This window comes from Plectropomus leopardus, chromosome 19, assembly GCF_008729295.1.
Source record: "Plectropomus leopardus isolate mb chromosome 19, YSFRI_Pleo_2.0, whole genome shotgun sequence".
In the NCBI taxonomy this organism is placed as follows: Eukaryota; Metazoa; Chordata; class Actinopteri; order Perciformes; family Serranidae; genus Plectropomus; species Plectropomus leopardus.
Genome location: NC_056481.1, coordinates 10,454,167 through 10,470,180, shown reverse-complemented (window position 1 = coordinate 10,470,180; position 16,014 = coordinate 10,454,167). Strand labels below are relative to the sequence as shown.

The 16,014-nt window shown below is 36.7% G+C and overlaps 2 protein-coding genes across 2 annotated transcripts; one reads left to right on the top strand and one right to left on the bottom strand.

Moving 5' to 3' along the window:
- Window positions 1–569: 569 nt before the first annotated feature.
- gpx9 (glutathione peroxidase 9) lies at window positions 570–3,637 on the bottom strand. The gene is made up of 5 exons (XM_042508548.1): window positions 3,506–3,637; window positions 3,296–3,389; window positions 1,286–1,416; window positions 748–878; window positions 570–653 (listed from the first exon to the last, which is right to left on the bottom strand). Exons 1-5 carry the CDS (start codon window positions 3,635–3,637, stop codon window positions 596–598), a joined length of 546 nt encoding a protein of 181 aa, XP_042364482.1. The 3' UTR covers window positions 570–595.
- Window positions 3,638–5,409: 1,772 nt separating this feature from the next.
- fbxl15 (F-box and leucine-rich repeat protein 15) lies at window positions 5,410–10,703 on the top strand. The gene is made up of 5 exons (XM_042508048.1): window positions 5,410–5,545; window positions 5,831–5,990; window positions 7,643–8,145; window positions 8,260–8,486; window positions 9,696–10,703. The coding sequence occupies exons 1-4, from the start codon at window positions 5,520–5,522 to the stop codon at window positions 8,447–8,449; spliced, it is 879 nt and encodes a 292-aa protein (XP_042363982.1). The 5' UTR covers window positions 5,410–5,519; the 3' UTR covers window positions 8,450–8,486; window positions 9,696–10,703.
- Window positions 10,704–16,014: the final 5,311 nt, after the last annotated feature.

Here is a 16,014-nt window from a genome sequence, read left to right as displayed (position 1 = left end):
CCCCTAACAACCCAGATCAAGCTGTTGCACTGGATGGACAGACGTTGTTGGAAGCCATAATGACACAAGACTCTGATGCAAATTCAAAAAATGCACTGAAGGAGTTTAATGATGCCATCAGCAGCAACATGAGCAACCGGATGGAATATTAATGGTAGCTGCAGATTTTAATCAACTTATCCGTCAACTCAAAAGATGTAGGCAGGATCAAGAACAAATGTAATTTTGTTTTTTAAACTTTGTTTAAAAAATGACTAATAGCTCTACCTTCTACCTTAACATAGTGTGTGGATCTTGTGTCTGAATCTTGCCTAAATATTAGTTAATACAATTAACAAGTAACAACAAAAGCAACCACTAGAAAATTTATTTTACAGTGTTTCATTTATTTTTGAGTAGCAGACACCATCACATTAGAGAAAAGTGTGACAGTGACGTGAAAACTCCTCCAGTGGCTGAAGGGAACTCGTCCTCAGAGTGAATGCACTGAAGCCCTGAGTCCTGTTCCTCTTCCCATCAGATCCAGCTCAGGTGCACGACTGCATTTACTGGGCGATCGTCACTCTGCCACCGGTGACAAATTGAAGGAGATCCATCAGACAAGTTCTGCTATGTCATTCTCCACGTTCTCAATGGGGCAGTGAAGTTCATACCTGCAGTAAAGGGAAAACATTAGAGCCACTATTACAGTTACCGATGTCTATTCTAATGAATGGCTGGTTTCTAGCTGGCAGTCTTTAACGTCACCTTCTGAAGGGCACGCCATCTGCAGTGATTAGAAACTTCTCAAAATTCCACCGAATGTCATTGACATTGATTGGGGACCAGTAGAATTTCTTCATATCTCCAATAACAGGGTTCACAAATGGCAAAGACTCCTGTGGCAAAAGAGAAATCACATGAAGGATGTAATAAAAACAAACAAACAAGAAAACAAACAGGGAAATGACCTGAAAAAAATTTCTTTGAAATTATAACTATTCTGTAGAGTGATTTTAAATATATAATGATGATAATTAGAAATATCACTCTCTGGATTTTTTTGTTAGCTTTTAAAAAAAATACATTTCTTAATCTACTAAATTCTTGTAATTTTTTTGGGATATTTTTTTGCGAAGTTGGCCATCGCCTTTTTCCCCATGTTTTTTCAAAAGAAATTAAACCAACTTGCTCTAGGTTCAAAGGTTTAATTTCTTGTGAAACGTGTCTAAATGCAACACAAGGAAAGTCATGTTGACCGCGGGTTCAAATGGTTAATCTTTAAATCCTATGTAAAACACATTACCTTTAGATAGGTGAAAAGAGGCTCTTCATTTATTCCATTCACCTCAACCTTTCCAAAAACTGGAAACTTTGGCATGAACCCCCCACCAGGTCTCACATACTTGAGAACATTAAGAGTTTCATGATTCACCTCTGAAAAAAAGAAGGAAAACAGAGTTAATACAGAGTTAATACTAATTGCCTCATGTGTATTGTAACAACTTTGTCTTAAAATAATTTGTCAAATGTTTTGCATGGGCATCTACATTGTGTATGTAGATCAGTGGTGAATGATGTTTTCAGATTTTTTTAAAGCTTTAAAGCTTTTTAAAGCTAATGTAATGTATATGAAAATAACTTTTTACCATTTTTGCTGAAACTGTCACTACATCAACAAAGTATAATGACACAGAAAGTTAAAAAAAATCCTGTCTCTCCTCCTCCTATTGCCCCCAATGGCATTTGCAAGAATCTATGCACCAAAAACAACCAATCAGTGCCGAGGCGTCTCTAACGCAGCTGCCCATCATGTCAATCAAAGACATGAATTCCGGTCAAGCTGTCAAACTAAATTTTTTCTGGCCTCCTAACCTATTTTAGTGTACTGTTTAGCTGTAAAATAAGACACTTTGAGACTCAGCTGCCCTAATCAGTGCACTGAAATATGTTTCTGAGTAAAAAAATGAGATGACAAATACTGTAAAACCTCAAATAGCCTAGTCCCAATTAGACAACCAGTCCCTTTTACTACCTGGTGTGGTGACACATTTTGACAAATAAGCACCTGTCTCGATTAGAGGCCTAGCCTGGTTGCAGGGCAGTTCAACTATAACTTAAAGTAAATGTACCAATATGCAAAGGTAAACATACTCCCTTACAAGTAAAAGTCCTACATTCAAAATCCAAAAAGTGTTTGCTGCAAATGTTATTAAGTCACCAAAAATAAATGTATTAATTCTGCAGAATAACTAATTTCTTTACGAGCATTTTTTTCTAATAAGGAGAATTTTACTGGTTGAGTGGAGCTAGTTTGAACTACTTTACATACAGGTTGGTAGTACAGTTTAGTGGTTCTTAACCCAGGTGCCATAGGGTCACACAATGATTGCCATAAGATGATTAATGAGTTAAGAGGAAATCACTCTTTGACATCTGCTATGTGACAAAGGGCCCCAAAGAAACATTGCTTTTTTTGTAAGAGGTCACAGTCAAAAGGTTTTATAAATAATCTGTCACTGGTCACATTTAATGAACTGCTGGATAGATGGTTTTCAATGTAGAATATAAACATTGTGACACATATTGTAAATATTATATTTAAATTCTTACTGTTATTCTTACTAGTGTGTATCTCAGCATTGCACACTTACTGATAGCTTTATATTTTGAATTTACATACTAGTTTTACACATTGTATTGTGGCACAAGGCACAGTTTTTTATTTTACACACTCTGCAAATTATCCATTTTATAATTCAGATGTTCACATACTGGTGCTTATTGTCTATTGCTGTATTTCTTTACATTTCTTTTATATACTAACGTACTTAGCAAATCATACATACTTTAAAAAATGTATTGAATATTTACCTATTATGCTTATTGTTTATTGTATTACTTTAGTTCTATTTTTACATTTATATTTTTATATACTTGTGCTTGTACTTATTTGTACTTGCTATAATTCTCTATGCTGGCATCAGAGCGACTGTAACAAACCACAGTTTCTCCATGGGGGTCAATAAAGTCTCTCTGATTCTGATCAATGTGATTAAAAATATAGAAAACAAACAAACAAGTAAACTATAGCTGAAAATTAAAAGCAGCTGATTAAAAAGTACAATATTGGTCTCTGAAATAAGAAGTAGCCTATAAAGAAGAGTAGAATGGAAATGAATGGAAATGGAAAAAATGTTCTCAAATTCAGTACTTGAGTAAATGTACAGTTACTTATGTAAAAAGCAGTATTTAGTGCAGTAAATGTTAACAATCTGTCATTTCTGTCACATTTCCAAAGCGTCAGTGTACCCACCTGGTGACTGAAGACCGAACTGGTTGCTGGGGAATCCTAGCACGGTGAAGTTGAGGTCACCAAACATTTCCATCAGTGCATTCAGTCGGTGGTACTGAGAGAACAGGGCAGAAAAATCAAACGCCTTAAATAAAAAATGACTGCACAGGTTATGTGTTATAATATAATGTGATCTGACTGCAATCAATCAGTGCTCTTGCAGAATATTACCTCCTCTATTGTTGACCCTCAGAAGGTGGCAACGTTGATGATGAGAAGCACTTTCCCCCTGTAGTTACTGAGCGGAACCACCTGTCCATCCAGGGTCTCAACAGAGAAATCATAGATTGATTTATTCGCCATGCTTGTACTTTAGCTTGTATATGGGATTGTAGTCAGTCAAGAGTGAGTGTTCACTCGGCTATCCTGTTGGCTCATCTCATTCACTGAAACATAACTCATGGGTCAGCAATTGTTCAGCATGACTGACTTCATTGTTCTCCTGGGCAGAGGTGAGCTGGCAGGATGGTCATTTGTTCAGCACACGTGATCCAGGAAAAAAAAAAAAAAAAAAAAAAGAGGCCACTAATGTGGTGACAGCTAATTGGCTTTGGGAAATTAAATATTTAAAATGAATGTGTGACACTGGTTTTAACCCCGTGAAACCTGGATTAACATCACTTTTCTTGTGCTTCATTCACACGTTTTGTTTTTATTTTACAAGTATTTAAACCTTTAAAAACTGAGCCAATTGGTTTGATTTCTTTCAAAAACATGGGAAAAAGAGGAAGTGAGCAACTTTGCAGGAAATGTCCTTCAAATTGCAAGAAATTAAGAGATTTAGGAATTTTTTTTTTTTTAAAAAAGGGAAAATTACCAAGTCTGTTCATATTTCTCATATTTAAATATTTAAAATTATTTTACAATATTTTTAAATGTCCAGGTAGTTTCCTTTCATTTATTATACATATATCTATCTATATCTAAATTCAGGAGTTCTTATATTGATTTCTCATTTTTTAGTTTGACAATAACTTTATAATTATGAGCTAGACTGTTTATTTTAGACAGTCTAAAGTTAGGCTACTGCTCATACTGCTCAGGACAATATGCACAGATTTTTGTACATATTTAAATTTACTTACTTATTCTCCATCCTAATACAATCTCTGTAACTACTTATGTTGATTAATTTACTGCTAATATGTTTAGTAAATGAAGGAGTTTTTGAAAATCACCATGAAGCCAATTGAACAACACTGGCAAATGATTCAACTTCATTGAGAAGACTGTAAAAACAGAGTCAGACATCATAGAAAGCACAAATTGTCTAAAAGAAAAGTTAAAGACTGAAACGGAATAATAAAGAAAAAACAAGCAAGCAAGCAGGCAAGCAAACAAACAAAAAGCGACAAAAGAGAGACAGCACCTTAAAATAATCTAGATCAGATAAATGACCAAATAGCAGGTTAAAATGATGTAGAGTCGTAATACTTTTCTTGTTATTTAAATGTTTCAGAGACTACACTAATAATAATAATAATAATAATAATAATAATAATAAGAATAAGAAGAATAAGAAGAAGAAGAAGAAGAAGAAGAAGAAAGAAGAGAGAAGAATCATCATCATCATCATCATCATCATCATCATCATCATAAAATCGATCAAAATACAGAAAATATGCTAATTGCTTTAACATGATCGTTGACGTAAACCCGGAAAATTACACCTGATGCATTCATAGGTCCTCGTAAACATGTAAGTTCATGATTATACCATAACCAAAAAATTCAAATACGACTTCTTTAATATCTAAAAAAAACACAATTTTGATGTTCAGCGACAAAATATATACTCTCTTACAGGTTGCGGTAGTTTTTGTTTTAGTAAAGACGTTCAGCGGCGCAAAATTGGACTACTTTGTAATTTACAATGCAATTGAAACCAATAAATACGCTACAAGGCAGCTGTAACAGTTAAAATATGTGATTTTATTACTTTTTTTCATTAGTTGTCGGCTTTTGTCCTCATTGAATGCTACATTTTGAACCGTTTACAACGTTTTGGATACTTAATGGGTCATTCCGATTCTAATGTAAAATCTTCCGACAGTTCCTGAAGGCACCATTAGGTTTGGGTTACACCTCAAACGGTTGCAAGATGCTAAAGGAAAATACGGTAATTTGGCATTTATGTGGAGAACAACACGCCTTTAAAAACTCTGTATAACACAACTGACTCAACATGGACGAAGACGCTAAGATACGACCGTAAGTGCCGTTAAAAAAGGGAGTTTTGTGTTTACAAAGCAGCTGTATCGGTGGCCCCGGCAAGCTAGCTCGTCGGCTAACAGCGAAATTAGCAACAACAAGCACTGAGAGATGTAGCCGGTTGTTGCTGCTCTCGTTTAATTATGACCGCAAACTTTAGTTATATATCACCGTTTTATGGCTGATATGGCGTTAATTGCTGCTGTACAACTGTGTTTGTTTCAACTGCTTTAGCTTTGCATGCAGTGTCAAAGTTCAGCTGTAAAACAAGCCTTTCGTCAGCAGATGTCATCTTCTGGACTTGCCCTGGGAGGATGTGCTTGTTCCACATATTTTGTGCCACCTGCCGCTGCAACACCTCGTCAGCCTGCAGAGGGTGAGCAAGCAGTTTCACAGCCTCATCCAGGTGTATCTGGCCAACTGCAGGACGTTTGATCTGTCCTCGGTAAGTCCTGACGAGTGCATGCCTGAAATTAAACTATATACCGTCAAACTTAATGTAATAGCCCGAGCTATGATCTGCTTAAATCACTGAACTCAAGAGGCTTGTTTTTGGGACAGGCGTTGAGGTGTATTATGCTCTGTTTCTATGGGTCTTATCTTGAGATCAAAGGTTAAGGGATGTACGGACACCTGGCTTAAATTACAGGGAATGTGTCCCCTTGGAGTTTTTGTGGTTGAACACAATAGGTGAAGGAATGTTTACTGATAAATGTGTAGATATTTGTACCTATATAAGACACATGCATGAGTTGTAAGAGAGAGATATTCACATTGGTCCCGAATCTTCTCCCAGGCAGACCATGGTGCCTGGTGGATGCTGAACTTTGTTGTAATAAATTGATTTTTATGCAACTAAGTCAGTGTCAGCGGAGGTTTCTTCATCGTCTACACATCATCGCTGCTTAAGAAACAACGACAGCGTTTAATTCCTTTCACACAACACTGTTGCTCATCCAAGGTGGGGTATACAATCAAATTATTAATTTAATCCTATGAAAATTGGGAAAATTGGCTTATTTATTTATTTTTTACTCCTAAAGACATGGAAATTATTCTGTAAAATAATTTTAAATGTGTAATTTCAATAATTATGAATATAGTTCACTGGATATTTTTCCTTAAGTTTTTTAAAAAATAGTCCTCTGAATCCAATAATCTCGAGCTTGTGTCTTTCTTGCTCACTGTGCCAGTAATACCGTCGTCTTTGGTGCTCACGGTTCAGCATGTGTCGGAGCATAAAACAGGCCTCAGGTGACCTCAGCTTTGTTTGGGTACAAATGGAGCAGCATGGAGAACACAGAGGAAGCCTAAAAAAACATTTATTTTATGTACAGTTCAGTCAGCCAAACGTAATACCGTCAGTGCTGTATTTCAGTAACAAATAAATATTTGCTTTGTTACCTTTTTGAATTTGTGTACTGATTTCATCATTATGGCTCCACAAAGACAGTCTAAATGTTTTCACACTGTGGCTTTTCTTATTTTACTCATCAGTGCAATTTTTGTAAGTTTTGCCAAAATGGATAACATTTTTGTATTCTCAGAACTCCAACATCAGTGCATTATCAGCTATAAGTTCACAGTGTGACTCTGAAGTTTGGTTGTGAGTTTTGCCCAACTGGAGCTCATTAGATGGTATGTACCAAAAACTTGCAGACACTTTTGGGACAAAAAATAACACCTGAGCTTTAAAAAAGGAGAACTCGAGAAAAAGTTCAGTTCACAGTTTTAAACATTTGAATCTGTAATGTGTCCTTGTGAAGCCATATACAATAATAAACCGTATTTTGATGGTGGTGTTTAAAATTCATTACGCCAGTGTTTAATGGATGATCTGTACGAGATGTTTATATGATAACCGTGTGTAACATATTGTTGGAAAGTATCAGTTTGAGAAGCATTGGCATGGTTTTGAGTGCAGTGTTTCATTTTGCAAGAAATTTGTGGAGTTCTGAGAAATTGATTAACTCTTTTTTTCAGTTTTGTGTTTAGTCTTTTGAGAAATTGCGCCTTAGTTTCAGGAAACTTAGGTGGGAATACAGAAAAAGGTATGGTTATAGAAGTCTGCTATCTTCTCTGTTTTGATTTTTACAGATTGGACCATCCATTCCCAAGGAAGCATTTTGCAACTTGTTAAAGGACAATAAAGTTCTCCACAGCCTGTCTCTGCAGAACTGTTCAGACTGGGTGACAGACAAGGAGCTGCTGCCAGTTATCGGCCAGAACCAGCACCTGCAGAGAGTGGACATGAGCGGGTGTGTTTGGCTCACCCGACACTCCCTGGTGGCGGTATCCTTGAGCTGCATGCACCTCCAGCACTTCGGCCTGGCGCACTGCGAGTGGGTGGACAGCCTGTCCCTGCGCAGCCTGGCTGACCACTGCGGGGGGCTGCAGTCGATCGACCTCACCGCCTGCCGCCAGCTCAAGGACGACGCCATCTGCTACCTGGCCAAGAAGTGCTTGAAGTTGAGGTCTCTATCTTTGGCGGTGAACGCCAACATCACTGACGAGTCGGTGGAGGAGGTGGCCAAGAACTGCAGGGGCCTGGAGCAGCTGGACCTGACAGGTTGCCTGCGGGTCAGGAACCAGTCCATCAGGTATATCACATCTTATTTTCAAGTGAAATCCAGCTAAGTTTTTGCCCGCACTTTTACACGCACCACCTCGCTTGTGCACCCAGCCGTAAGATCCTCTGCATGCTGTGCTCACAGGACTCTCGCAGAGTACTGCCCGAAGCTGCAGTCCCTGAAGGTGAATCACTGTCACAATGTGACAGAGTCGAGCCTGGATCCTCTACGGAAGCGCAATGTAGTGATCGATGTGGAGCCGCCTTTGCAGAGGGCTCTGGTGCTTCTTCAGGATGTGCTGGGGTTCGCACCGTTTATCAATCTCCAGATATAGCCAAAGGGCCGTCTGTCTGTCTAACAAGTGCACGCAGGTAGGTAATATGAGCTGTATATCAGATGTATGAGCTTCTGATATGTTTATATCCAAAACTGTCTGTCAAATACACTGTGGGTTACTGCAGTCCACCCGAACTCTCTTTTTAATGTGAATAAGCACTGTCACTTTCTTCACAGCTTTCACTTCATCTGCTAATTACTCATCCCGTGGATAAAATGTTTACTGGCACATTGTTTTAGCTTTGATCGCGTCTTTGTTCTGGGAAATGCGTCAGAGATAAATCCGTCTTTTTACATTACTCACACGCCCGTAAGCTCTGTTGTGCTATTGATGTAGAAAATAGGGCTCGACAGATTATCCTCTGGGAGCTATTTTTATTTATTCACTTTTATTTAAATTTTCACTTGACTTTTTTAAAAGAATAAGCTGCTGGGAACTTGCTGTTTTTGGTGTTGAACGGTTCGGTTTTGATTGAAAATTTGCTGAAGGCATTAACAAAGTTTTGTGTTGGAGTTTCTTAAATTCCAAATTTTAGGTACTGACATAAAGATATTTATTTTAATTGTAAATTCATATCAGTTCCAAATATCAGTTATTGGTCTCATTAATGACTAATACGTTTCTGTATCGGCCCTGAAAAATCAATATCGGCCTACCCTTAGTAGAAAAAACTTAAATTATCAAACTTATAATCATTCACTTCCCATATATGCTTGAAGTTGCTGCTCTGTACTTGAGGTTGGTGTTCCAACCTCCAACCTGTGTTCCTTCCTTAACTGTAATTGTATTACTTTTATTTAGTGCTTATCTACTTTTTATACTTCTTTTTGCACTTTGTCGTTGTCAGGTGCAAACCTCGTATCTCCACATTTCACTATTTTCATTTTTTTTCATAAATTAGTTCTATTGGTACCCCTCTGCATCTATCAGTGGGTTTTACCATTTCTCAACCAATATCATATATGTAGAAATCTTTTCACTAAACTTCCTATCTCCTTAGGATCCTTTTTTCTAATTCCTGAAAAACAGCAAATGTGGAGATTTCCACCAGACAGCAGCGACTTGCATGTTTACACCAGGAGTTTTGGAGAAATGGCATTTTAATCCCTTTTATGTCCTGTACATACGGCAGAATTGAGAACAACGTCGACTTTGACAAATATCTAAACAGAGCTCGGGCACAATTCATTTATTAGTCGTCCATTTGCTGCAGATCAATTGTAATAGCCTTCCTTTGTTACAGGTGTCTTCATCAAAGCAGTCACTCTCAGGTGCATCACGTGTGCACGTGAGTTGCTTGAAGAAACATTGAGACAATCCAAGAAGACCTGGACGTTTTACTCTCAAGTTTAAAAAAAAAAAAACAAACCCCAAAAACTCAGTGGAATGTGATCAAAGATGCAAATTTAAGATGGAAATGAAAATAAGTCTGCATTGCAAATGAGAAATGAAAGCCATGTACATTTAAAAAAATTGCTGCTTCACGTCCGAAAGATGTCACTGCACTATTTGTCAGTCGTTCAGTGGTGTAATCATGTGGCTTTATAGAAAAAGCGATTCTAGCCAAAGTACAGAATATTGTTTTGTTGTTTTCTCAAACACAAAGTACATCTTTGTGTATATGAAGTCTTAAGAATCATTTACGTTTCATTTAGAAACATTAAAAAAATGTTTGAGTTTAATTGAACATTTTATTTTGCATGTATGTGCCAGCTTAAAGGATCAATTCACCCAAATCACGGCAAAACATTTTCTCACTTATTTGATTGGTTTTATGTACGAAGGTTTTTTAAGAGCTCCGCTGCTGAGACTTTTGCTGCCGCCACTATACAAGAATGTGAATGCAGCGTTGTGGTGCTGACTGTGTGTCTTCCAGAAATAACATCCTGAATCCTCAGGATGATCCACAGACCTCACTGTCAACAGTTTTTAAACTTCTTGCATGTTAGATGCTGTTGACCTGCATCGTTGCTCACGGTAACACCAAACTATCAACATGGCTTCACGCCACCACAGATTAGTGGGAAAATGTTTATATATTTTCTTGTGACGTGGGTGAAGGAACCCTTTATCTGTATTATAAATGCGTACTTGTATAGCCTCGTATTTGTTTAAAATAAGTAAAGGAATTTATTATGACTGTTTACCATCAAACTCTTGAAATGAGTTTTGTAAAAAAAAAAGTGTTGAAATGCTTTTACGCAGTGATACAGTGTATGAATTACATAAGGAATATTAAATTTTAAAATGCCATCAGAAATGACTTTTGTCACTTTTCCACTTCATAAAGAGGCACAAATCTGCTGTGATGTAATGTGAAGATGCACAATATGTTTTCTCTTCTGATGCAGCTCCCAGTGCCCCAATTAAGGGTGTTTAAAATTTCCAATCTGATACTAATACTCTGGGTTTTTTTTCAAGATTAATATTTTAAAATAGTTTTATTTAAACTAACTAACTTTGTTTAAAGGAGGAGACATGTAAACTCAAAAATATGGGAAAATAGGGTCCAGGTTAAAAAATACAGGAATTCTCTTTTAATGTAACTAATAGCAAAAAGATCAAGACACTTTATTTAATGTGGATCAGTGGATGTCCAAGCAAGTGCTGAATACAGAGCTTAAAGACTATATATATATATATATATATATATATATATATATATATATATATATATTAAACATGATTTAGGCAAATTAAGGGGCAAAAATTGAATTTTCTTAATGTTCCTGACAGATTTAATATAGCCTATAAACACATTCAAAATAATGACCCAGGCCTACTTTTTATTTCAGCTTCTTAATCTGTAAAAATGAGAATAATTTGGTTCATAACTGTAACCTACTTTGAATAACAGGAGTCCTTTAATTCCCATAATTCCCTTTATTATCAAGTATGAGAGGGTAGTGTCAAAGCCTTGCAGTGGTGGAGTCAAATGTGCTCACCTCCTTCATGCACCGTTGTTTTGTGACTGGAAATGACACAAGGTGGCAGCAATGAGTCGGGATTTTTGCCCGTTTAAATTCTGTTGTATGAGAGGCTGCTTGACTTGTAAACTACAGAACAATCACGATCCACATTGAGAGTCTGTGATGTTAAATATGTCAGAATACAGGTGTAAATGAAAAGGCCAGGATTATCTCTTTTAATGATATAAAGAGCATCTTTTGGAGTAGTTAGAGAGTGAAAATAAACATCTTTATGACCTTATTAACACTTGATGCAGTGAATGCACAATAAGAATGAATGCTTCCCCCTCGTTGCTTTGTCTTAGTTTCCTCTGGTGGTCCGACTGGTAGACTATATTGTAACTTGTCTCTGTGACAACACAACAGGTCTATTTTCCACTTGATGGCATGGTTTACCCCATCTGCTGCGTGCTGTCCACAAAGCTGCATTTGCACCAACAGAGAGTTGTGTTTGGGAAGGCTTCAGGGATCGACCGGCATCCTTCTGTTGCCTGTGCTGATCATCATACTGTACCGCCGGCCTCTGAGGAGACATCACGGTGTCATTACTTATAAAGTAAATCTTGAAATATCAATTCGCAAAGCAACTGCGCATCATGCAGGAGATACCAATATTTACAGAAATGTATTGGGTTTTTTTTAAGCAAGGATAAAAAGTCAAATCTGGTTATCATGACTCCCCATTCTCAAAAAATATGATGCAAAATAGATATTATCTTTGTTTCATAAATTATGGTAGGGGAATTTCAATTAGTGGTGCCCAACTGGTGGGTTGCAGTCCAAAAGTGACCCGCAGGTCCACTCTGAGTGGACCGCAGTGATTTGTGACTATGTCAAGTTTGTGAAAAACACTTTATTTTGAGGTACAGGGAATATCCAGCAGCTATTATTTTAAAGTGCGGTGTGCGTATAGAGTTTTTTTTTTCAAGAGCAGTAACTATTTTATTTCCCTGCTTTTGTTATTACTTGGCCTGTTAACATGCTGCACCTTTGCACTGGTCTTTGTGCAATTTATAGCACTTTTTTGGTTGCAGTGTCCGTCAGACATCTGAAAATCCAGCGATAATTTCAGTTTTTACAGTTTCTGGCTGTGATAAATGCTGTCATTTTGTTTTAAAGAAAAAAAGGCCAAAAGTTGTTGTTTTTTTTAAATAACCCCAAATTTTAAAGGCAAAAGGTCTAAATAAAATAAAATAAAATAAAATAACATCTCCAAAATTTGTTTTTCCTACAGAGGTCCGAGCTAAGCCCCAAATGTCTTCAAATCCGAGAGACACCCTCGGTTTTGACTAATTGCACATTATTCTTGCAATATGTTTAATTTCATTATGTTTTAAGCCCAGGTGTTATCTACATTTTGTCCAATAAAATTGAATATGTGGTAATTTTTCTTATGTACAGACCTTAACTGAGGGGAAATCTATTCTTAGTGGCTGAACCAGTTGGGAACCACTGCCATAAGACGCACTCACTAATATAAAAGCAAAATAACATCTCTTCTCTGTATAATAATAAGCATAAATAACATCTTCATTGGCCCATTTGTAACCCGTCCTTGTTGCTGTTCAGCAGTCAGTGGGTTAAAAACGACTCAGACTACATTCATCATGTAGGACCTCAATTAGCATTGATCTGCAGGGGGGGAAAGAAACATAGCTGCGTTATTATATACCATGGAGCAATTTCTGTTCCAGTGATTGAGTGTATGAGGGGATTTCTCAAACATAGCCGGCCTAACATATTTTGTCTTCCTGTCAATAATCTGGCACTTGTCTAAATTATTGATCAATAGCAACTGATCATTTTATACCCAGGCACAACAATGAAGATGGTGCATTTCATTCAGTATGCAGTTTCAGCCCCTCGGCAGCGTGTAATATACTGTACTTATTAAAACAAAGAATAAATCTGAGTTTAATCTCTGGCTGCTTTTAAAGCTGCTGGCTGACAGAGTAACTTACTGATGCTGTGCAGAGGATCGTGAGGTTCAGTCATGTGTGTTGTGGCGGCTGTTTCACATAACAAGAGCGCTGCAATCCTTCTCAAAGCAGGTCTTTTTAATGGCAGACACTTTGACTTGTCATAGTGAGAAAAAGCACAGGTGTAGATGTAACCAGTAACTTTAACCCTTTGAAACCTGGACAAACTGGCCTAGTTTCTTTCAAAAAAAAACAAAAACAAAGAGCAATTTAAGAAGAAGTTGGTTTTTTAAAAAAAAAAAACAAAAAAAAAACCAACAGGAAAATTAACTTAAAATAAGCACAAAAAAGGAAAAAGAAAACAAGGAAATTACCTTTAAAAAAAATCATGTTTTGTAACATTATTTAAAATATGTTTTATGGTATTTATAAATATAGTAGTGGTTATAATATTTTTTTCTTCTTTTCATAGACATTTTCACCAGCTTTTTTTTTTGTTTTTCTTTCATTTTTTAAAAAAAAAAATCTAAATCTACTCACATCTTGCAGTTTATGGACCATTTGGTTAAGTTACTAATGCCTTTTTTCCCATGTGTTTGAAAGAAATTGAATCAATTTGCTTAGGGTTCAAAGGTTTAAATACTAGTGAAAGGCATCTGAAAGCAACACAAGAAGAACTGATGTCGCTCCAGGTTTCAAAGGGTTAATATGGAGTGCAAATATCCCAGTGAGAGACTGCGTGGAAGTTGTTGTTATGGGGAAGAGCTGGATCCCATATATTATTTTCTAAAAAGCAAAGCCCTCCCGGGCATCATTATCGTATATTGACCCAGTTATGGTTTATTTTTTTTATTTTATTCAAAAAAACAAAAAAAAAAACCAAAAACCATAAATAAATACTGCAGGTTTTGTTTGTTTGTTTGTTTGTTTTTAAATTAAGCTACTTACCAAAGGATGTTACACCAATAGAAAGAAAAACTGGGCCCAGGCAGCAGTGTGCCTATTTTGGCCTTTTTCATCAATATTAAAACAACATAGTGGCAATATTATATTTCTAAAGTTTTACAGGTCTACAGGTCAGCTGCCAGTTGTCGTATGTGACAAAGCATCAAGGTAAACTTGAATGTCAGTTTAACTTCAGGCATATTATAAATGTAATAAAATATTCCTCTCATCTTCAGCATGTCTAAAAAACAGATCCTGCTTAAGAAAATCATCAGAAATTGGTTCAGGCCACTTTTCATCTTCCTCTTAATTAAATGGAGTTCATATAAGGTGGAGAGAGAATTACTGTAGCTGTTGAGATGGGCCCAAACCTGTCTCAGAGATTTTTGTTCATTTTCATATTTTTAATTAACAGACTATTCCTCCCGTCTTCCATCAGTGAATGAATCTTTTTTTGGTTTATTTGATGTAGTTTATCTCCTCCAACCATTCATATACAACCTTATTGGATCCTGCGACTTACGGATCCATCTTTTGGCCACCAGAGAAGCATAACTAATGACAACATTACAGTGGCTTTGTGAGCGTGGCCATCAAAGTGTCGATCAACCAAGCAAGAAATAATGTTGGATTTTAACAGCAGCATGAATAAACATGTATGTTTAGAATCTGGTGAACTTGGGGCTTGATTTAGGATGATCTGGAAGGTGTTGATAAATTGATGAGTAAACTACCTCTTCATGTGAGTATTTAATGAAAGAAAGACTATTATTAAGAGATTCAGGCTGAGCACATTTGTGTTTTCAGGCTCTATGAATGACGATGCCACACAAGACGTCTTCAGGGTGCCGTCTAATTGAAGCGACGTTTGAAGCTTCAACTGTCAGAGCCATTGTCTTCTTCCTAATTACTGCACTCCTAACCGCAGACTGGACAGGAAACACACGGTCAGCTAGCTCTGGCCCCGCTGGTCACTCACATAGTTTATGAATGAATAGAGCATCATGACGTAATGTGACTCCCAACTACTCAATGGGTGAGGAATGTGTCGGCCCAGTTCTTATTTGGAACAAAACTCTATTAATTTTGAGGGCGGATTATCTAAATTTGCTCTATCAGCGTTTGATAAAGAGAATTTAAAGATTTTTGATTAAAATTATATGTATGCACTAAGTGGTGAATAAAGGGCTCAAAAAAGGTTATGTAACAAAATGATTAAATAGCAGATAATAAGAATAATCATCATTTGCAGCTTTAAATGAGTATAAAAGTGACACTGAGTGATGCACACAAGCTGAAGGACTTCTGCAGTGACTCCAACTAACACTAATAAGAGCCTTCTTAATACTAAAACACAGATTTAGCATTATCAAATTCACAATGGACACTTTAATGGACAGGCTCTGTGACATTCAGTGCATTAGTACAGTGACAAACCACTATTTGTTTTGATTTGAGCTGTTGTGTTCATTTTTGTGTGTGTCCCACTGGCTCAGTCATGGACGACGCTCTGCAAGTACGCTCATACAGCAGTTACTGCTATCAAGATTGCGACTTTTGTAATTTTTTGCGATCATATATATATATAGCCTATGTATATAGATAACAAAAAGCTCTTTTTTTAATTGATGTGTTTCTATTAGGCATATTTTATACGGAATTTATTATGAATTATTACAGTCAAGTCTTGTGAAATCCTGCAAATAATTCAGCACGTTCATTTGAGCTC

Excerpts from the sequence above, each read along its gene's own strand:
- fbxl15 (XM_042508048.1), top strand. The coding sequence starts at position 5,520 with ATGGACGAAGACGCTAAGATACGACC. Across the intron at positions 5,991-7,642 it reads GGACGTTTGATCTGTCCTCG|ATTGGACCATCCATTCCCAA; the intron begins GTAAGTCCTGAC and ends TGATTTTTACAG. Across the intron at positions 8,146-8,259 it reads GTCAGGAACCAGTCCATCAG|GACTCTCGCAGAGTACTGCC; the intron begins GTATATCACATC and ends CTGTGCTCACAG.